This window comes from Typopeltis vanoorti, chromosome 13 (assembly GCF_054136105.1).
Source record: "Typopeltis vanoorti isolate ZY-2024b chromosome 13, IOZ_Tvanoo_1.0, whole genome shotgun sequence".
Taxonomy (NCBI): domain Eukaryota; kingdom Metazoa; phylum Arthropoda; class Arachnida; order Uropygi; family Thelyphonidae; genus Typopeltis; species Typopeltis vanoorti.
Genome location: NC_143561.1, coordinates 2,782,466 through 2,805,834, shown reverse-complemented (window position 1 = coordinate 2,805,834; position 23,369 = coordinate 2,782,466). Strand labels below are relative to the sequence as shown.

Here is a 23,369-nt window from a genome sequence, read left to right as displayed (position 1 = left end):
CATACATATTCCATACCTTGGATTGTTTTTTGGACCCCCCCCCCTTACAATATCACATGATATCTGGTTTCTCGAACTTTCGCCGCTATCCTCTCTTATGTTCTTAATTCCATTCGGTCGGCCTGCAGAACTCCTGTTTGATTTTACTCGTTCCTTTCTGCTCTGACCTTGAAGGCCACCTGTGACTGACTATGCAAACAGGAATCAAATGGCTTCCTGACTGCTGCATGTTTCCGTTGGCATTTTCAATTTTACATGCTTTGTTTTTGTAAGGAGTAAACTAATTCCTGTTGGGTTGTACATATTTTATAAACAACACTAAGAGATAATACAATAGACATATTTATACGTTCTCTAGGTTTGACCTTCAGTAAAAGGTTGATGTGCTAGGCGGATGAAAATTTCTGCTGCATCGAACTTTTACAGCAGTACTCTTTCCTCTATTTCTGAGCTTCTTCAACAACCTCCAGAATATCTTGCCACTTTGATATTTATTTTCTATGTCCTTACCAATGCCTTCCCATGACTTTTGTTTAGCTAGTTTTACAGTGTTTAGCTTTCTTACATTTATCTCTGAATTCTCTAAGAGCACAAGCTGACTTATTTGCAAGGAACTTTTGATATGCTTTCTTCTTTTCCTTCACTGCCTCTTTAACTTCCTATGTCCACCATGGAGTTGTGAGTTTTCTAATCTAACCGCATGCCTCTCTGGCTGAATCAATCAGTTTTTTCTTCAGGGCTTGCCGCTGAAGCGTTTGAGAACAGGAACCAAACAAGGTTTGGTTCCTGTTCTCAAACTCTTTCATTTTTTCTTGAATAATGTGTGTATTTTAGTCTACAGTTCACATCTGAGAGCTGCTCAACTTTTATTCGCTTCAAAACTTTCTTATATGTTATTCTTTTCAATATGAAATTCAATTTTATCCTGCTCAAGACTAAATAGTGATCACTTCCAATTTCAAATCCTCTGTACATCCTGGTGTCCTGCACGAGGGAGAAAGCATCAATATCAAACGATAACAAAATCAATGAGACTTTTCTTATTCCTTGCCTCTTCTCTCAATGTGAATTTGTGTACATTTTTATGTTGGAACATGGTGTTAGTAATAACCAGTTGATGTCCTGAGCAGAAATCCAAGATGTATTTGCCATTATTATTAGCTTTGCTCTCTTCTCCAAATTTTTCCAAAACATTTTTGTTTCACATTCATTTGCTACTCTATTTAGATCCATAAACAGGACCAACTTTTCATTTTTCATTGTATCAGTTGCTTTCTCTAAAGCCTCAAAAAATTCCTCCACTTTTACCTTAGTAGAACCTTCTGTGGGACCATAGGCACAAATAAGTCTCATTGGCCTGTTCCTCATTCTGATATTTGCCTACATCACTCTACTTGAAACTACCCGCCATTCAAGAAGATGAGCCTCATATTTAGTGTTGAATACTATGGCTACTCCTTGTCTTGGTTGTCTTTGCCTGATTATAATATTTCATATTTATTGCTCAGAAAGATATCACCAATTTTTGCCTTGTTTGTTTCAGTCACCCCTATTATGTCGATCTGGTACTTATCTAATTCTTCAGCTAGCTCCATTTCTTTGCCATTCAGGCTTCCTATATTGATAATACCGCTCGAGTGCTGGTGATGTTGAGTTGGGGTGTGTTTCAGGATTTGTTCCAATTGCTGACTTTTCGCTGTTCACTCTATTTCTCTGGTGAAAACAATGGTGCCTTGTTTAACCAGGTGACGCCCCAGCCAGCAAAAAACTCTGTCATGTTGTACTATCATTTTATATTTGGATTTAAGCCAATAAGAATACAATTTGGTCGGTTAAATCCCAAATTGCCAGCCCATCCTCATTCGTTCATTATCCACGTAGATACTTAACAGGGTGCACCACGAGAAGGTGAAGATTGGACATTAGATCAGAAGCCCTGGTCGGTTCTCTGCATTCCTTTAAAGGTTATGTGGAGGTCTCCTCTCAGTTATACAGCTTTGACCACTATCATTGCACTCATAATTTCAACTAATTTCAATTCATTTAATGCATGGATCCACAAGTCTATGCATCCATACACGTACCTAGTTTCCCTAACTATTGATATTCACTCTTTCACTGAACACGCACACGGATCTACAGCTATAAATACTTAACCCCCATGAGGGAGCTCAACTCGCCCCAATAGGGACAGAGGAGAAAAGGGAGGAAACTCCATATGAATATGCACTAAACAAGTATTTCTCTAAGCACCTGACACCAAACCATTCAAGCGCAACTTATCCACCATCAAAGTCAACTCCCACACCACACACACACAAACATACTGTATGTAATTTTTCCCACACAATCCACTTACTGAATTATTTGCAACTGCAACTCTCCTTCTCAGCTGATATCTGTCATACTGTGACAACACTATCTTGACTCTTGTTCTTTTTCATATCACTCAACAACTCATATCTTCTCTCATTATATACCTATCCCTTTTCAATCATTTGCTTCAACCAACACAATCATATGTCTGCTCTTTACTTGTTTATATACTGCTGGAAAATTCAAAGAATCACCATATATATGGCTACATTTTTTGTTTGTTTTCTTCTGCTCAAGCCTTCCTTCACTTCTTTTCTGTTACTTGATCCAAAAAACATAAACGTGTATCCATGAGAATGTTGATGAATGTGTTGAATCAGTAGTTTTATAATACTTATATGTGTTATTTAAGTAAAAAACAGACAGTTTTATTTACTTCATGTTAAAAAATCATATTCATTTCAGAATGGTCTTTAATATTTATTGCTATTTATTTCACTAGATTTATTTTTATATAAATTAAGCATTTCATTTATCAAGATTTAAGATTATCACTGAATTATTATTCAACGTACCCTTTTTTTAAAGTCACCACTTCCTAAAATATCAACCCATCCATTTTCATCGGGTGTATAAATAGTTTCATCTTCAATACGAAAAGGTTTAACTTCTTTTTCAGATTTCTCCATTTCTAACATTTCTTTAACTTCAGCAGGAATGCTATGATTTGATTCCTGCAAAGAAGAATCACAGTCCAGAGTAACATCCTTATTTTTATTAATCCCAATGTTTTCAATGGTGTCAGTCACAGGAATTTCTTTACACTTATCATGGTATTCAGATTCTTCAGCTTCACCTTGAAAATCAGTCTTCTTATTGCAATCTTCATTTTGTTGAAAATCTCTATTCAGAAATGAACTGTCAGTTTCTCCAGATGGCATTTTATATTCTAGATGCTTAATTCACTTCCTCAATATTTTAGTCCTGATAAAATGAAAAAATAAAAATTTTAAAAATTATATACAATGCACATAGTTACTTATATATAATTATAAAAATTATATAATTATGGGAACATGGGAACATTTGAATGAAATATTCAAACAAATAAAACTTAGTTTATCCTTTTAAACATTTTAATCAAGAATTTAGCTGATGGGTTAATTAAAACCAGTACTTCCTCATGAAAACAACTATTTAGAAAATGCATCTATAATGATTCTAATCTCTAGAACAGTGTTTCTTTCCCAAAATATAGTAGGCATATCCCCAGGGCTAATGCAAAAGGTCATTAGGGAATACAAAGCATTTTTTTTAAATTTAATTACTGCTTTTTTACTTTTATATTTTTGTCACCATGCTGTCGCAAATAAGTGAAAGTCTATTCCTTAATTACTTTTTCAAAAAAGTACTAAAAAATCTAAAGGAAGATTAAAATAAAATGTGTGGCAGGTATCCAATTATTAAAAATAGCCTGTTAGTTGTGTCTGGTTGACAGCACATTCAAATTGTTTGCATTAGAAGTTTAAATTCAATAGTTCAAATCATGCAATCAGAACTCTTCGTTAAATTTCATACATTGCATAAACATTTTTTATTACTGAAAATTTAAATTTCATAATTTTTGTTTCTACTATATGTATATTGGAATCATATAGCTAAAAATGATTCACATGTTTGTAATTTATTATAACAAACATTAAAAAATAAGTAAAATTATCTGTGTTTGAATGACATAACTTCTCCCATGTTGCATTTTCCTGAGGGGGGGGGGGTACCTAGTGGTGTAGCTGGAGTTTTGCCACCCAGGGCGATCCCTGAGTTTGCTGCCCCTCTCAATACACACCAATAATATTACAAAAAGCCAAAACACTATGTTTATGTTTATTTTAGTTGTAAGTGTTGAAAACAAATTATTAATTAAGTAAGAAAATTATTACGTTAACATAAATAGAAGTATCATCAAAAAATAAAATTGTGTCTCACATGAAAAGTGCCACCCAGCCCCCTCTGCACACCCCTAGCTACGCCACTGGGTATACTAAAATTTTATTGCTAAAATTTTGAAAGGTGAAAGCAAATACAGAAAGAATGTGAAACACTGCTCTAGAGGAACTGCTGACTCTCGTGAGTGATGACATTGAACTAATAATAAAAAAAGATGACTTGAATAAGCAGGCAAAAATATAGTTATTCTGCAATAAGTTGATTTTATCATCATCAATACATGAAAAAAAAATAATTCAAAAGCAATCGAGTTCCAGATGCTAGCAAACCATGGTTTTGATTCTTGTGTAGGATGTGTGCTAGACTGAAATCAATACATAATCATCAGAAACACTGAAGCTAAGGGATAAAAATGAACTTCAGTGTGTATTGACCATTAATGAGCCAGCTGGGTGCTTGCACTGAATACTTATGAAGGGACAGATAGGCTCTGGAGAGATGGAACTCAGTAGTAGCCACTTCCTATTTCTACCTAGAGGTGTTAGTTGGCATTTTTCACAAATAGAGCTCTGAAAAAGCAAGTTTTGCTACCTTAAAAGCATCTCTCCCCAAATGGAGGAAATTTCAACCAGACTTCTTGCCATTAATTTACCTTTAATTATATATTTTATGTATTAAGCAAATATCGCACATTCGAAAAAGAATGAATGAATTTTTAATTCATTCAGTCATTCATCTTCAAGGACCACCTTTCCGAACTGGGTTGTGCTGGCAGCAGCTGCAAGAGGAACTTCCAATGGTCACGATCCTCTGCCACCAAGCTCAGGTGTTCTAGTGGGACTCCCAAACATATCCATCCAAGGTTTTGGGTGGGTCTGCCGGGGGACTTCTTTTGTGGCATTCTGACCAGGTGCCCGTACCAACGTAACTGTGATCTCTTAAGACAGAGAACCAGCGGTTGAGTATTGAGGGATTCCTGAATTGCAGAGCTTCTGACTTTCTGTCGAGTCTTGTCAGCTTGCCACCCCTCGAAGGAACCTCATTTCAGCCGCTTGGATTCATGTCCTCATTCTTTCGGTCATTACCCAACTCTCATGACCACATGTGAGGAAGAGGAAATACAGTATATTGAAGAGAGCCAGCTTTGCCTTCTGGCTTAACTCCCACTTCAATACTACTGAACGGCCAAGCTCCCACAATATTGGGATTGCTGAGCCAATCTGAGTATCTAGCTCTTCGTTCCACTTTCCATCACTCGTGAATACGAACCCAAAGTATTTAAGATTCTCCACCTGCCTCAGTGGGACTCCACTCACATGTAGCGTGCACTGGGATGGTTGTCTTGAGACCACAAATGTTTCGGTTTTGGCCACACTGATCTTCATTCCAGCTTCTGCACAAACAGCTACAAACCCATACAGGGTCCGCTGGAGGTCATCTGTGGAAGAGCTAAGCAGAACTAGGTCATCTGCAAAAAGCAGATGTCCAATGCTACATCTTCCAATTCTGAAACACTCACTGCCTTGGCTGTGCCTATCAATCCAGTCCATAAATATTACAAAAAGGAGGGGTGACAGAACACACCCTTGATGGAGACCAATGGAGACTGTGAAAGGTTCAGATTTTGTGCTCTTTACCCTGACACAAAACTCCGGGCATTCATACAGAAACTTGATGGCAGCTAATAGTTGGCCATCCACTCCATACTCCAGTACTACTTGCCAAAACTTATCCCGAGGAACCCAGTCATATGCCTTCTCCAAGTCCAAAACATGTGTAGACAGTCTTGGCATATTCCCAAGATTTCTCAAAGACTTACCTTAAAGTGAAGATTTGGTCAGTTGTGCTTCTACCAGGACAAAAGCCATTGTTCTTCCTGGAACTTTGACTCAACTATGCTCCTGCACCTTCTTTCCAAGCACCTAGCATTTACTTTCCTAGGCAGCCTGAGCAGAGAAATGCCACGATAGTTGCTGCAATCTCTCTGGTCTCCCTTCTTGAAGACTGGTATTATTATGCCTGTCTGCCATTGCTTTGGTGCTCACCCAGATATCCAAGCAGCCTGACACACTCGAGTCAGCCAGAGAACACCGTCTCGATTTAATGCTTTTAGCATTTCGGGTCGAATTTCATCATCGCCAGCAGCCCTGCCCGATTTTATTGCTAAATGGACCTCTTCTGCTGTGAGACAAGTCATTGCCCCGATCTGCACCTCTTGGATGTCCACAACTGCTGGGCCACCTGGCCCAGCAGTTGTGGACATCCAAGAGGTCCAAGAGTTAAGAAGGCTCTCAAAGTATTCCCTCAATCTGTGGAGGATATCCTTCTCAGTTGTTAAAAGCGCACCATCAGAGGCCTTAATTGCCTTTGCTGTGCACGATTTCCTCCCTCGAAGGCAGTGGATGTCTGCCAGAATACTTTGTTTGCATTTGCATAGGATGAGTCTAATCTTTCTCCAAAGGATTCCCAAGCTTTTTGCTTTGCTGTCTTTATTGCCTCAGTGTACTGGAAACACATCTCAGGTGACCTGACCCTAAGCCATGTTAGATAGGCCTCCTTTTTTGCCCGGACAGCTTTTTGGACCTCTTGGTTCCACCAAGGTATCCTTTTCTCATTGTCTGTCGCCATGTCGAGCCACTTTCTGCCACAGCATGAGAGTGCAGAGGCAGTGACAGCAGTTCTGAACAGCTCCTACTCCTCCTCAACGTCTGCAGTATGCTTGGGAATCTCTTTGAACCTGGAGGAGATGCTATCTGCAAAATTCTTCCTCGCAGTCTCATTTTTCAGTGCCTCCCATTTCAAGTTTTACAGTTGCTTAGGCCTACGAGTGTTGATGGTAGCATCTGGTTTCTGAAGCCGTAGAGTGCAGACAACAAAGTGGTGGTCAGTTGACAGTTCTGCCCCTCTCCTCGCACATCCGTGTGAGGAGAGGGGCAGAACATTGAAATAACATCCACACTGTACCGATACCACACCGCACAATGTCCAAATAAGAACTGTTTGAAAATAAGCAAATGCAATATTTCTATACAGAATTATAAATAAAATGCTTATACTAAATAAAAAGTGACCAATGAAGACTGTTGCCACCATGCCACTGCTGTAAATTGTAAACACAATTAATTTCCTCGAATTGTCAGTTTTTATGGCTTACAAATCAATTTAAGTTGGATTATTCAAAAAGAATATTGAAAATTATAATTGCTTAACGTGATATTTATAATTTTATCTTTTCATTAAAATGTGCTTATTTCAGTATTATTAGGGAAAGTTCATAGCTTATAATAATGTTATTATTATGTGACACCTCCAGGGAGTCCACAGACTCATCGAGGGAGGGCACCTACTCTACAACTCTCTGTTTCCACCAATCAATTCACCAACTAAACAAACTGCAACAATGCCAACCACTACTAATGCTGGAGTGTTGGTTATGAAGAGCATTTGAGAAAACGTGGATTACAGAGGTTGGTTGGTACTAGTATTTTCACAGACAATCACACCTTTTGGCTGGAGAGCGGATACGATAACCACTAGGCCAACCAGGCTGGCATAATAATGTTATGGGTGAGGTAGACAAGAAGAATCTATATACCATGATATTTTTGAACTTAAAAAAAAAAAAAAAAAAAAAAAAAAAAAAAAAAAAAAAAAAAAAAAACTGGTGCATGGGGGATGCAAATGCAAGTCTGCAAAATTGAAGGTGACCAGTGGTGTACCACAAGGATCAGTCCTAAGTTACCCTGCCTATCTTTGATCTCTGAAGATGCAAATACAGGCCATATAAGTCAGGATTTGGAGTGACAGTAGACAGTAGACTGAAGTTCCAAGGGCACATTGCAAGTGTTGCAAAGACTGCACATTGTATTGCTATGATAAAAAATACATTGGCATGTAGGGATAAGGAGGTGGTAGTGCCTCTATATAAGGCACTAGTCAGACTACATATGAACTACTATGCTCAGATCTGGTCACCTAGTTTTCAGTGCAATATGGAAACCCTAGAGAGGTCCAAAGACAAAAAACCAAAGTGATATCAGAACGCTGGAGTGTTGGTTATGAAGAGCATTTGAGAAAATGTGGATTACAGAGGTTGGTGGATAGGAGGAAGAGAGGTGATATGATAGAGACCTTCAAGTTAGTTAATGGATTCTATCAGATTAACACAGAAGGAATTACAAAAACATTGAACATTAAGATGGGAAGAATGAGAGGCCATCCTTGGAAATTGAATAAAGATGTGGTGAAGAAAGATGTAAGGAGTAGATTTTTTACATGGAGAGTTGTTAGTGAGTTGAATGCATTGCTGGAGTGTATTATGAATACAGGAAGGTAAATAACTTCCAACTTCATTATAATAGACATATTGCTGGTTGAGTGAGCCTCTCACGATGAGTCTATTGACTCCATTCAGGTTACCAAAATAATAATAATTAGGAATGCAACTGGCATACAGTACTTGCAGAATGATTTGAATAGGCTGGAAATGTGAGCAGGTGAAAATGGTTTTCAAATCAATGTTAATAAAGTTATTCAGTTTTGCAAGATTATGCTAGAAGAAACTGATATCAGGTTAAGCAACTTGGAGTTTCAGTACATGGGAAGTTGCAAAAACTTCAAATACAATTTAAAAGATAACTTCAATTCTAAAACAAACACCAACATGTGAGGAAGAGAAAGTCATTTTGCCTCTTTACAAGGCCTTCATATGACCTCGTCCCTGGAATACTGTGACTAGATCTGTCTCCTGGTTTATGAGGTGATGCAAATATGACATGTTAAAGATGATATTGGAGCTGTGGAATTTAGTTTTTTTGTCGAGAGGCTATCCATGAAAGTTGAGAATGAATGCAGTCAAGAAATGAGGTGAGAGTAAGATTTTTCTCTCAAAGAGCAGTGTGCAATTAGAATGGTGTGCCACTGTTTGGAGGTAGTGGTGCAGGTAGTGTGAATGAATTAAAGGTATGATAGCTAGTGTGGATGATATTTGGCCTTCCTCCATGAGTCTCTGATTTTTTAAAGGTCTCTGGTAAAAATATTATTATGTTGGGGAAAAAAAAAAAAAAAAAAAAAAAAATATATATATATATATATATATTATTATAACATTATGTCCGTGCAGTTAGCTGAGTGGTTATGCGCTTCGCAACTATATGCCTGGAAAAGGAGTGTCCTGGGCTCGATTCTGTCACTAACATGTAGAGCTTAGGATCTTTCTCAGACATAACCAAGCTGGTCTTGAGTGTGGACTGCAGGGTTTTTCTCTCCAGTTTATCTGGGGTTTTTCCTCCTACAAGCAGGCAAACTGGCCCCGTGAACACACACACATCTCTATAGACATGGGACACACTCATCCCGAGGATGAGGGATAGCCACCTCATCCTCGGGATGGGTATGGCTTAGAAGGACTTAGGACAGCTTCGTAACAGGTCAATAAGCCTAACAAAAAAGGAAGAAGAAAATTATAATATTATGTAAGTGCACAAAGAATGAGTATCCTATAGTCATAAATGACAACCCCCTATCTATGAGCAATAAATGACCTGTAAATATTATTATTATGTGACACGTCCAAGGTGTCCAAAGACTCATCGAGGGAACCTACTCTACAACTCTGTCTCCACCACTCAATCCACCAACTATACAACAAACTGCAACAACCATCATCATCTACACCAATGCCATCTACAACCACCATCACCACAAGTATTTTCACAGACAATTACAAACATCAATGCCCATGGCAGGATTTGAACCTGCAGCCTTTTTTGGTTGGAGAGCAGATATGCTAACCTTTCGGCCAAACAGCTGGTGTGGTTGTTTGGCTTAACTTAAGGGAACATGGACTATTAACTTAATATCAACTTAATAGTCCACGGTCTTTCAGATGTTTGGTAGCTTAAGGCAGTCGTATTAAAGTTAGGGAAATGTTATACAGCCACTACATATTCATCAAACAGTGTACCTGATTTAAATCTGCATCAGTATAAATAATAACGGCTTGCTCTGCCTTGGTAATCAATGTCTTACAGAATATAGTGAAATGTTGGCATAATAATTAAGTTGTTGATTATTCCAAGTGTTTGTTTCTTTCCAAAACAGGAAATGTGTGGGAAAAACATTCAACAGCTCGAGTTAAATGGATGTTTATGAAATAAAACTTGCCATAGTCTAAAAAGAATTAACCTTTTATCCTTATCAACCGCATTTGAGTAAGTGGCTTACCAAAGGATGCAGAAGTTCGACAACAATTTTGTGATTCTGTAAGGACTACTAAAAGAAATACTGGCCTTAATGGACATGGTTTTTATGGCATTTCAGTAGACCATTGATCCTAATAGGTCTTGATTATTTCCTTAGTTTTTAAGTTTATTTATTTTTAAATGACAATCACTTGGTAAAACAATGTAACATTATCTGATTTACTGAATTTGTTAAATTGATTCTTGGAATTTCTGCTGATGACTTTGCAAATACTATGATTTCATTAAAAAAATTTGTTATATGCCTTGGAATTCAACAAAACTGTTCTCATCAATTTTAGATAAGAGTATATTTCAGTTATTTCTCAAATAATGAAATATATTATTATTATCAACAGACCTCCTTGGAACCAAGAGACTTGTCGCAGAAGATCCCCAGATGCAGAGTTAATCTTACTTTGACTTAAATGCAGTCACTGCTTCTGCACTCACCACACTCTCAGGCAATGCATTCCAATCACCCACCACTCTCGATGCAAAAAATATACTCCTTACCCACCTTATACAGTTTCCAGGGATGACTTCCTGTTTTCATGTCTCTAGATATTCTATGAAAAATCTCATCCACACCAATCTGGTAATATCCTTTATCAACTTATATGTTTCTATCATGTCTCCCCTCTTCCTTCTATCCACTAGGTTCTGTAATTTACATTCTCTCAATCAATCCTCATATTCCACATTCCAGAGACAACTGACTTGGTCAATTATCTCCAACAACTCATCATTCTTTTGAAAACTAGGTGACCAAATCTGTGAACAGTAATCCATATGTGGCCTTGTACAATGGAATCATAACACCTTACTGTTCAACCATTGATCCGAGACCCTTGGCTAGCAATGTGCCAAGAAGAGCAATTCATGTTGAAGGGAGAAAGGAATAAGGCGATGTACGAATTCATTACCAACATGCAAAATTAAGTGCTTTATACGTAAATTTTTTTTTTTAAATAACGAAACCTGTGGTGCGTTCATACGTGTGTTTCTTCTAATTATACGTAAATGTTCCAACTTGCATAAGCAAAATAGTTACCACTTTAAAACCAAGAATTTTGATACCAGAAAAGCTAATTTTTCGACATATAATAATAAATACTCACCCCACAAAATGCACTGATTACCCAATTATCAGAATGGATTTGCCTTCTTCTGATATGTGCAGAAATGTCAAGGGGATCTCGCATCTGTGGTCGCACAATACTTCTACATGTCGGTGTTCTCTGGTTCATTCCCATAATCTGCTGTGTTGTGCTCAAAATTACAGCAAAATGTCTATGAAATTTCAAGTCCCTATCCACCATCAAACCCCAGATCTGTCATCTCCTCTAAAATATCCCCACAAATCCTATTCTCTGCATCCAATCTTTGCTTCCCAAATTTTAAAAGCTTACACTCTGCTCATTTAATTTTAAGAACAGATAATTTAGCTCAGAGAAGCTTTGAATTATACTTGACCTTGCAAATAATTAGTTTTTTTGTCACTGGAAAAGTAACTAAGTAAAATTCTGTTATAAAGAAAGTCTATCTTGAACAATGAATACGTCCTCTTAAATTTCCATTCAACATTACACACAGAGGAAGACAAAACATTGACATATAAATGACCACTTTTGGCATGCAGCTATGAAGGTCTCTTATGAATTACCATATTGGGGGAAGTGACCATGCAGTGTTGTTCTTGGATGTTCCCAACCATGAAATTCTCCATCAAGAAAGGGATTATGTTCAACTATAAAGTTGATAATTATGACATACTTAGGAGTCATCTTGGAGCAGTGACATGACTACTTGAGAAACTACAAGAAACAAATATCAGTATTGTTTGAGAGAAGCAGCATTGGACCTACATACAAAAAGGTAGAGGATAAACCAAATGGGAATTAGGTGGATGAGTAGAGATATAAAGAAAGAGTTTTATATCTCTTTATATGCAAAAAAGAAGACACCATGGAGGGAATATAAACAAAAAGGTGTTTAGCATACTCGTGAACAGTATAAAGTGCAAAAAGAAGGGTGACTATTTGGTAAGAAATGCCAAATCAGATAAAAATTAGTTAAGCAGACCAAAGTAAACTCAAAAGAGTTTTTGCATTATGTAGCAAGTAAGAAGTAAAATGACTATGGCAAGATGACTTTAAATTTCTTGCTCATGGCAGGAAGGTGACAGATACAAAAGAAATAGTTGATTGCTGAGTGAACATTTTGCAGTGTTGTATCATCTAGGCGGAGATTTCACAGTTGCTTCTGTGACAGAGTCATATCAAAATTGAGGTAGATAAGGAGGTGTTCAGCATGTTGAAAAATATGAATGTGAATACAGCAGTAGAAATTGATGGCACATCAGTCCATGTGCCATGTAAATGTGCAAGAAAATTGGGATTGCCTCTGAAGTTGTTCAATCTAAGTCTCAGCTCTGGCAGAATTCCAGGGAAGTGAAAGAGGGCAAGAGTTCCACTGCATAAAAGTGGCTCCAAGACAGAGGCAGCAAACTAAACTACAGACCAATTACTATTTCAGGAGTGCTGTTAAAGTATTGGAAAAGTTGATTAAAGGTAAAATCCAACAATGGGTGGATAGGAATGTGATACGCTATAGCAGGTGGCAAAACTTTGTAAAGAGTAGGTCCTGTCTTAGTAATTTATTCACATTTTATAATAAAGTGACAGCAGAATTGGATAAAGGAACTGAGAGATACCATGCCATGTTACTACTTGACTTTGCAAAGGCATCTGATAGAATACCACATGGAAAAACTATACAAAATTTGGAACAAATGGGATTGGATATGAAGCTAGTAGCATAGAAAAGGATAATGATTGCCATTTTAATGTTGCAAAATGTAAAATTATGCACTTCTGGTAGAAAAGGTTGCATGTGGCATACCATATTGATGGTACTTGATTGCAGGAAATTTTTGAGGCTAGGGACTTGGGGATAATAGAGGACAGAGTTGAAATTCAGAGGGCATATTGCAATGTTGGTAAAACAGCTCAAAGGATTACTTGGATGTTGAAAACATGCCAACAAGTAAAGATAGTTATTATCCCTCTTTATAAAGTTACGATTTCACCAAATCTTTACATTGAACAGATTTGGTCATCTGGGTTTTTTTAGGACCATGAAGTAGAAGAGAAGATTCAGAGACAAATGACTAAGCTAGTGACAGTTCTGTGGAATGCTCTCTATGCGGATAGGTTGATGGTTTGTGGGTTCCAAATTTTAGTTGATAGGAAGAAAAGAGGAGCAATGATAGAAACGTTTAAAATATTAAAGGAGATTTATAAAAGTAATGCAAAAGATTTTTCTCAACAGTTAGAACTATGAGCCATCTGTGGAAGTTGTGTAAGAGCGTGGTATGCAGACTAATTTTTTGCATGAACAGTGGTGAATAAGTGGAATGGATTATTGCCAGAATTAGTTGCGAATTCCCTGAGAGTGAATGAGTGTAAGGAGCAGTATGATAGGTTTGTTTGTATAATGGTTAGTTTGGGTCTTCCACAATGGGTCTCCAGACTCCATGGAGATAACATATATGGATGATATCCCGACCCTGGGCCATGGAGATGGCCCAGTGGTCGGGATAGACATGCAGATATGAATGGAGACGGTCAGCTAACAGGACCGTGTAGTGTTCACCCATTCAGTGTTTGTGGTATGATAACCAAACAGACCGTGGCAGGAAAATGCAAAATGGCCATCAGCATGGTGCAGCAAGAAACAGGATTCATCACTCCAGATGACCATTCTTCCATCTGTAGAGGGATCCATTGCCGACTTTCCTTGGCTTATACATGACACTGTTTGCAATGCTTGGCCATCATCATGCATATCCTTGTTCGTCTCCCACTGAGGAACCCCAGCTGAAGAAAAGTACAGCAAAATCGTGAATGTGGAAATGGGTCGAACTGCCCACTGTTGTACTGGTGAGTGAGTGTGTGACTGTTGCAAGTTGTTGCTGAGATACCAGTCGTGACATCCAATGCTTACTTCTAAGATCAACCACACGTGGCTGACCAATGTCAACCCTTCTGTTGGATGTCTGTTCATAGTTAATCCAGTCTTTGCAAAGGCATCTTATAGAATACCACAAGGAAAAACTATACAAAATTTGGAACAAATGGGAATGGATATGAAGCTAGTAGCATAGACAAGGATAATGATTGTCATTTTAATGTTGCAAAATGTAAAATGAGTGCAGCTGTTTCCAAAATACTGGCACCTTCCCTCTGAAACCCCAACTGTCTGCTCACGGTCAAATCGGCTTATGTTGCAACATTTCCCCATTGCTGGCAAACATTTACTGATTTTATACAGAGGATAGGTATGCCTATTTATAGTAGCCACATGTGATGTTGATATCACATGGTACATTATCAATACAATGATAATGCTATAAAAACTTGTGCACAGGATGTCAAAATTTTACAGGATGATTTGGATAGTTTGGAGGACTGGGCTAGGAAAAATGGATGTCACTTTAATGTGGCAAAGTGTAAGGTTATGCACTTTGGGGTGAAAAGAATAGCAGCAGTATATCGCATTGGTGGAATCGTACTCCAGGAGATTGACGAGGCCAGGGATTTGGGAGTATTGGTGGATAGGGAATTGAAGTTTAGGGGGCACATTGCAAAAGTGACTAAATCAGCTCATCAAATCACTTGGCTTCTGAAAAATACTTTGAAATGCAGAGACAAACAAGTTGTTGTTCCTCTGTATTTCTGTTGTTGAGCCTTGATAAGACCCCATCTGGACTACTGTGTCCAGTTATGGGCACCAGGGTTTCTTCGTGATGAGGAGGAAGTGGAGAGGATCCAGAGACGAGTGACCAAGATGATAGCAAGTCTGTGGAATGAACCTTATGAGAATAGGTTGAGGATTTGTGGGTTGCAGAGATTGGACGATAGGCGAAGGAGGGGTGATATGATTGAGACATTCAAGTTACTGAAGGGTTTCTATAAGATTGATCCAGAAGATATTTTTGAAAATATGACTGGTGGTGGGAGGACTAGGGGCCATGCATGGAAGCTGGGCAAGAGCGTGGTTTACAAAAGTGTTAGAGCTAGGTTTTTTACTTGGAGAGTGGTGAATGAGTGGAATAATCTTCCAGAGTCTGTTGTGGGTGCTACGACCGTGAATGAGTTCAAGGCAAGGTATGATAGATACTGTGTGAACGTCGAATAGTTGTTCTTGACATGATGTTAGCGCCTCCCTCGATGAGTCTGTCGACTCCTTGGAGTTGCCCGGAACAATAATAATAATAAAAAAACTTGACAGCAAAATCTGTCCATTATCTAGTTACTAAAACCGATTTTTTTGTTATTATGAAAACAGATCACCCTCTCATCCATGAGAGGTTGATCAACCTATAGTACAAGAAAAGGCAAGAAGGATCTTGTTCGCATCTATCTTGAAGGGCAGTAGATTGCATTCCTTGGGAAAAGCATAAGATGGCAAATTGTTCCATAAAGCAGCAGTGAAGGGGATGAACGAAGAGAAGAAATTTAGGAGTTTGGAGATGCACTGTGTAGGTGCTGCACACAACTGACAGATGATAGAGGTATTTTTGATGCTAATTCTGATGAATGTGTAACTTATTCATAATGATGACTTGTTTCATTAATAAAGATGATGTAGAAATACTGCAGGACAATAGACTTATAATCTAGTAGATGTGACTGATGGATAATGAAACAATGTATCAAAGTGTGTAGTTATGCTCTTTGAGATGAAAAATAACAGGCTGTGTGTGACATAGATGGAAATGGATGCAAAAACTAAGATAAGATAAGACTAGGGATTTAGGGATAATAATGGACAGAGAAAGCTGAAGTTCAGTAGACAAATTAAAAACAGACAAAACAGCTTAAAGAGACACTTGAATGGCAAGAAACACACCAAAAAAGCAAAGATAAGGAAGTCATTAACCCTCTATCAGGCTTTGATATGACCTTATCTGGAAACTGTGCAAAATGGTCATCTGGGTACTTGGGATGAATTGTAGAGAAGATTCAGAAGCAAGCAACCAAAATGTTGACTAATTTATTTCAATACCAGACTGAATGGGAAAAAAAAAAAAAAAAAAGTGGTCACCTCTGGAAATTATGTAGGAATATGGATAGATTTCTGTATGAGAAGTGGGAAATGAAAAGACTAGGCAGTGTATATTTTGTTAGTGAATGATTTTAAAGAGAAATATGATAGGCATTGTTATTACGAATATTGTAAACATCTTCAAATTCCTCAGGAGGTGTACAGGATATTAAGAGAGTACTACAGGAAATTATTACTTCATTTCTAACTTCTGAGCAATTTTCCTCCAAATTAGTCTTATCTGTCAAGATCCCCAATATTCACAGATGTTATATTTTGGTCTTCTAAGGCACTTCTTACTGCATAAACCCACTTACATCTTGGTCTTACTCTGGGTCGTTTTCCTACTATTCTGGCATCAAACACCCGTTTTCCTTACAATTTCTTTAAGGCTCTTCTTGACAAGAAGTAAGATTTATATAAGCTTACTTCAGTAAGCTTACATAAATCTTACTTCTGGAAAATTACAATTCTCTCATTGTTTTATATCAGTCTTTATATAAGGATACAATAAGAGCTCAACCAATCATCTGGAATTTGGCCCTATAACCATGAATTCTATATTATGCAGTGACATACTTAATCATCTGAAAAATTTTTGTTTTCGAAAGGCCTTACTAAGTTGCGTTATTTCATTATAATATACATATTATTCTTTAGTATTTTTTTTTTTAACTTATTACTCAAAAACAAATGATATATGCAATATGTAGACTGGAAGAATTAAAACAATCACATCACTCTGTACATAATCAGGATTAATTTTGTTGACTCTGATTTTAAATGTACAGAAATTAATCACTTTTCTGGGGAATTTTTTTTTTAATCACTGAATGTGACTGTTTAAAGTATAAAAAGTTCAATGAGGTTAGACATATTCTAAATCCAAATTGCATATCATGTGTAATGCTAAAACTGTAGATATATAATAATAAACTGCATTATTAATAAAGGTAAACAAGAGGTACAAGTAAATAGACTTTCTGTGGAGAGCAGGGGAGGCATATATATATATATATATATATATATATATACATATATATATATATATAAACCTTATGGGCAATTAAAAAAGTGAATGAGCCAAAGGTAAACAAGAGGTACAAGTAAATAGACTTTCTGTGGAGAGCAGGGGACACATATATGGGTTTATATATACATATATATATATAAACCTTATGGGCAATTAAAAAAGTGAATGAGCAAAGCACTGAGAAAAAGTATTTTTGGAATACTTTGAGTAGGGTTTTCCAAGTACTGGGACTGTGTTCTTGAGCTAAAAGCTGACACATTTTGTATTTGTTAATGAATGTTTACCTTTATTAATCAATCCACTGCAGGATGAAGGCCTTTCCAAGATTACTCCAAAACTGTTTGTCCATGGCTATCCTTTCCCATGTCACTCCTGCAAATCCGATATCATCAATCCGCCATGATTTAGATTGGCATCGTGGTCATTTTTCCTCTCGTGGAATCCAATCCAGTACTTCTTTTGTGTCCATTGTTGATCTTATCTTCGAGCAATATGCCCAGCCCATTGCCACTTCAGCTGTTTCACTCTTCCTATGATGTCAGAGACTATGGTTTAATTTCTTATCCACATATTCCTTTTGTGATCCAGTCTTGTGATACCAAGCATGCTTCTTTCCATACTAAATTGTGTTATTCTTAATTTTTGAATTTCCTTTGCATTTAGTGTCCATGTTTCACAGCCATATTTCAATATAAGAAGAAAATTGGCTAAAAACTGGTTAAAATATTGGTTAACTGGTTAAAAACTTTTCTTTTCAGGCATAATGGCAGTTGGCTTTTGAATATTGAATACAATTTTTCAAATGCTTTCCACCAAAGCATCATGCATCTTTTAATTTCATCCATGATATTTTGATCCATTGATATCTGTTGTCTTAAGTATATATAATGATCTACTTGTTTAATTTCATCATTATTGATTTTGATTATTTCTGGTTGGACATAGCTATTGCTTGGATCTTCTTTAGATTTATCTTTATTCCAGCTGTTTGCTAGCAATTTGTATTCTTTGGATATGAGTCTGTAATTCATGAGCAGTTGAAGTAAAGAAAAATATCTCATCTGCAAAGTGTAAATGGCTTAAATATCTTCCATTTATCTTCAGACCTTGCCTTTCCCAATCAAGAAGTTTGAATATTTCTTCTAGGCATGCTGTGAATAATTTCAGAGATATTGTGTCACCCCTATATATATATATAAGGCTCACCCATACATAACAAGTTATGTATGGGGGAGCAATATCCAAGAAAAGGAAAGTCACCAGTGGAGTGTCTCAGTGGTCTGTTTTAGGTCCATTACCATTTAACTTGTATATTAATGATATAGGTGAAGATTTGGATGGAGATATTCAGTTTTTTGCAGATGATGCAAACTTGGGACGAACCATGAAGTGTAATGAAGATGTTGTGGCCTTACAAGAAGACTTCAACAGATTGAGTGATTGGGCATGGAAATGAGGATGTGAATTCAATGTTGCAAAATGTAAGGTTTTAAAATTTGGAAAACAAAGATGGGATGCAGAATTTATGCTTGGTGAGAATATATTGTTGAAAGTAAAGGAAATAAGAGATCTGGGGGTGATAGTGGATAAGGATCTAAAATTTAGGGGACACATCGCCAAAATTGTGAAGACAACACAAAGGCTTCTGGGAATGATGCGGAGGACACTGACGTGTAGAAGAAGGGAGATTCTTGTTCCGTTGTATAAGGCTTTGATTAGGCCACACATGGATTATTGTGCCCAGATTTGGTCACCAGGTTTTCAGAAGGATGAAGAGATGTTGGAAAGGATCCAAAGGAGACTGACTAAGGTAGTTTCTGACCTCTGGAATGTCGAGTATGAGGAAAGATTGAGAAGATGTAATTTGCAGAGTCTGGTGGACAGGAGGAAGAGGGGGGAGATATGATAGAGACCTACAAGTTGGTAAGGGGTTGTTATAGGATCAATGCTGGAGAAGTTTTACAGAGAACAGTGGGAGATCAGGGGAGAACCAGAGGTCATCCCTGGAAACTGTATAAAGAGGGTGTGAGTAGGGGAGTGAGAGGCAGGTGTTTTTCGTGCAGAGTTGTGAATGATTGGAATGCCTTGCCTGAGAATGTGGTGTCTGCAAAGAGTTTAAATGTGTTTAAAACATGGTATGATGAGCTGTGTGTGTGATAAAAGGACTTCCCAGATGAGTCTTTGACTCCATGAGGTCTTGGGGTGGTAATAATAATATAAATATATATATACCACTACTTTTTTTTTTATATACTTAAGTACTGAATCCATGGAGAAATAATTTTTTTAAATAAACTGAGTGAGCTGATATGTAGTGCTATTTGTGTCACTTTACTTTCTTAAGATGCCTGCATAGTCCAGTGGAAATACTGTTTGCATCCATAGTGCAAGGACTCAAAGAAGATACTATTCTAAGTTCAAATCTAGTCAGTGACTAGAGGAACTTTTTCTAAGTCTTTCTTTGACTTGTTTCAGAATTAGTTCATCACTGGCATGGACAAGTGGGATTTCACCTTGGAAAAGTTGATTAAAGTTAAAATCCAGCAATGGATGGATAGGAATACAATGCCCTATGTATCATATAAAGTGGAATTGGATAAAGAAAATGACTACACTTTGTTGGACTTTGAAGAGGCATAGAACAAAAGACTTCATGAAAATCTATTGGATAAGTTGGAGCAGAATGAAATGGATGTGAAGCTGGTGGCATGGGACGGGACTGGCTGACAGATGTCACAGGGGATGGTATATGATGGAGTGAAGTCCAGGAGAATTTGAATAGGTAGTTAGTGGAATTCTTGAAGGTTCTGTACTGGGCCCACTTCTGTTCAATTTGGAAATTAATACAGGGAATGATTTAAGTGTGGGATATTCGGTTGTATACTGATGATGCTAAGGTGATGTAGACAATTTGAAATTAAAAAAAAAAAAAAAAAAATCAACAAAAGCCTTTTAATCCCATATAGGGAGATAGTCGTTTTAGCCCTATCTAATGTTTTGAGACTGAGACTATGATTATGTTTACTGTCTGAAAATAGTGTGGTTGCACAGTCGATTTTCTTGACAATTTGCAATATGATTTAAACAGATTGGTAGTGTGGGCAAAGGATAATGGATATCAATTCAATGTTGTAAAGTGTAAAGTTATTCACTTCAGGAGTAAGAGATTACATGATGTGCATTACATTGATTGATTGCAGGAAAGTGATAAAGCTAGGGATGTGTGTCATGGTGGATAACAGAGAGTTGAAGTTCAGAAGGCATATTACAAAAAGTTCACAAATTAGCTCATAAGATAACTTGGATGTTGAAAAACATTGACAAGTAAAGATGCAATTACACTTTTTTTATGAAATTACGATTCAGCAACATTTTGTGACCAAATGCAAGCACTAATTTAGTCACCTGGATTTCACGTGGTTCAGGTGATGGTGGAAAGTATTCAGAAATGAGTGACCAACTGGTGACAAAGTTGTGAACTGTCCCCTATGAGGATAGACTCGAGGTGTGTAGGTTGCAAATGTGGTTGATTGGCAGAAAAAAAAAAAGGGGGGGGGGATATGATACAGACTTTTAAGTTACTAATGGAGTTCTATAAGATTCACTTAAGAGATTTTGAAACATGATGAGAAGTGTGGTTAGTAAGGATGTATGGACTAGATTTTCGCTTGGAAAGTGGCGATTCATTAAAATGGATTACCAGAGATAGTTTTAAGTACCGTGAAAATGAATGAGTTTAAGGCAAAATATAACTGGTGTTGTGTGAATATCGCTAATTGTGAGTACCCCGCCATGAGTCTTCTGCCTTCATGGAGATACTCGTAATAATCACTGCCATAACTCGATAATCTCCTTACTTAAGATCTTAAAGAAATGAACATGTGTTTTATAAACACCATGATTAAACGCGCCTCTGAGGGATTTTCGTCATGTTATATAACATGAGACAAGTCATAAAGAAATCGTTAACCTAGGTACCAAATTTATTATTAAAGGCATAAGTTTTAACTGTTGATTGCATATTCTAGACTTCTGACACCAATATTGCATATAAGATAAAATCGATTATCTATGACTGCAAAAAATGCTAATTCCCATTAATAGTGCATTACCATTCAACATAAAATGGTGCGATTACATTTTAAATATCATCGTACCAATCCTATGGAAAAATTTGTAACAAGCAAAAATAAACTTGCTTCACGAGTAAATATATATAATAAATACATAACAGCATAGCGAAAGGTGGTAGAAATAAAGTATTCGAAGAAATATTTTAAAAATAATAATATTAAATAATATACATTAAAATTAAACTTTACCTCTATTATTTGTTCTTAATCTCAATGTCTTTAATTAAAGATTAAATTCACTAACACCAACATACATAAACTATATATCACTCGGCACTTTTCTAGAAGATTACACCTGTTTTGATAAAGTACGAAACACCACTGCTTCTAGTGGCAGAAAATTAAAACTGCAAGGTTAATTTTCGGCTTCGTATCCACAAAAGAAATTAGTGAGTGATTGGCTACAGTTTAGAATTAACCACTAATGACATTACGTTATTTTAATAAACAGTCGTATAAAAGAGTAATGTCTACCTTAGTGAGGAAAAGCAAATTGCATTGTAAAGCTAACAGACAAGAGACATAGATATCGTGATACTTTTGGACTTGTTATTATTATAGATCGAACTGCCCACTCAGTCTCCAAAAGCTAGATAGGATTAAACGGCCTCGCCTACTCCCTATAAGGAAATGAAAGGCGTTAGCTGATTTATTATTGTAGTTTATGTACAAATACCTCCATAGAATTCGAAGACTCATCGCAGGAAACACAATCTACCTATAATATGTTTCTTGCCTCTCCTTGAATCCATTAACAGATAAAGAAATCACAACTAGCACTAGCAACCCATTCCATTCGTTCATTCACACTCTTTACACAAAAAATCTAATCCTCCCACAGCTACCAAGCACGCTCTTACTCTACTAGGTATTATTTCTTGTGTCTAATCTAGTCAAGTTCTGAAACATTTCCTATGCATCTTTTTTTATAAAAACCCTTTAAGTGACTTAAATGTTTCTACCATATCCTTTCTTCCAGCCTATCAACCAACTTTTTCAATCCAAGAACCTTCAATCTATATTCATATGGAACGTTCCACATACTAGTCATAATCTTGGTCACTCCCGCTCCACTATTTCTACAACCCCCTCCCTAGAAAAAAGAAAAAGAATGTGACTATACCTCAGCACAATAATTCAGACGTGGAGGTATCAGACCTTATAATAAGGAGACACTTCCAAATCTCTGAACATTAATGGGCTTTTCAATATACAATGAATCTCATGCTCTACTTTAGCAATATGCATCTAAATTTCAATTCAGTAGTTCCATTAATGTAGCACACATCTGTAAACTATTTATCCCGAAATACATAAATTGTCATTTATCCACAGTCAACTGACACCAATTATACATACACATACATCTTCAAGGCTCACCTTTCCTAATTGGGTTGTGGGGGCAACAGCTGCAAGAGGAACTTCCAATGGTCACGAACCTCTGCCACCAAGCTCAGGTGGTCTTGTGGGATCCCCAAACGTGTCCACCCAAGGTTTTAGACACAATCTATCCAGCGAGTCCTTGGCCTTCCACGTGGCCTCCCGCCCTCTGGCTTGGCAAAGAGGGTCTGCTGAGGGAGCCTCTCC

General features: G+C 37.1%; 1 protein-coding gene across 1 annotated transcript in view; it reads right to left on the bottom strand.

Annotated features, from left to right (window-relative positions):
• The window catches only part of zda (peptidyl-prolyl cis-trans isomerase zonda), a 308,048-nt gene extending 285,951 nt beyond the window's left edge, over positions 1 to 22,097 (bottom strand). The window contains exons 1-2 of the mRNA XM_090402905.1: positions 21,972 to 22,097; positions 2,892 to 3,300 (exon numbers count right to left, since the gene is read on the bottom strand). Of these exons, the coding sequence (XP_090259031.1) occupies positions 2,892 to 3,257 (366 nt within the window). The 5' untranslated portion in view covers positions 3,258 to 3,300; positions 21,972 to 22,097. The remainder of the gene's footprint in view (positions 1 to 2,891; positions 3,301 to 21,971) is intronic.
• Positions 22,098 to 23,369: the final 1,272 nt, after the last annotated feature.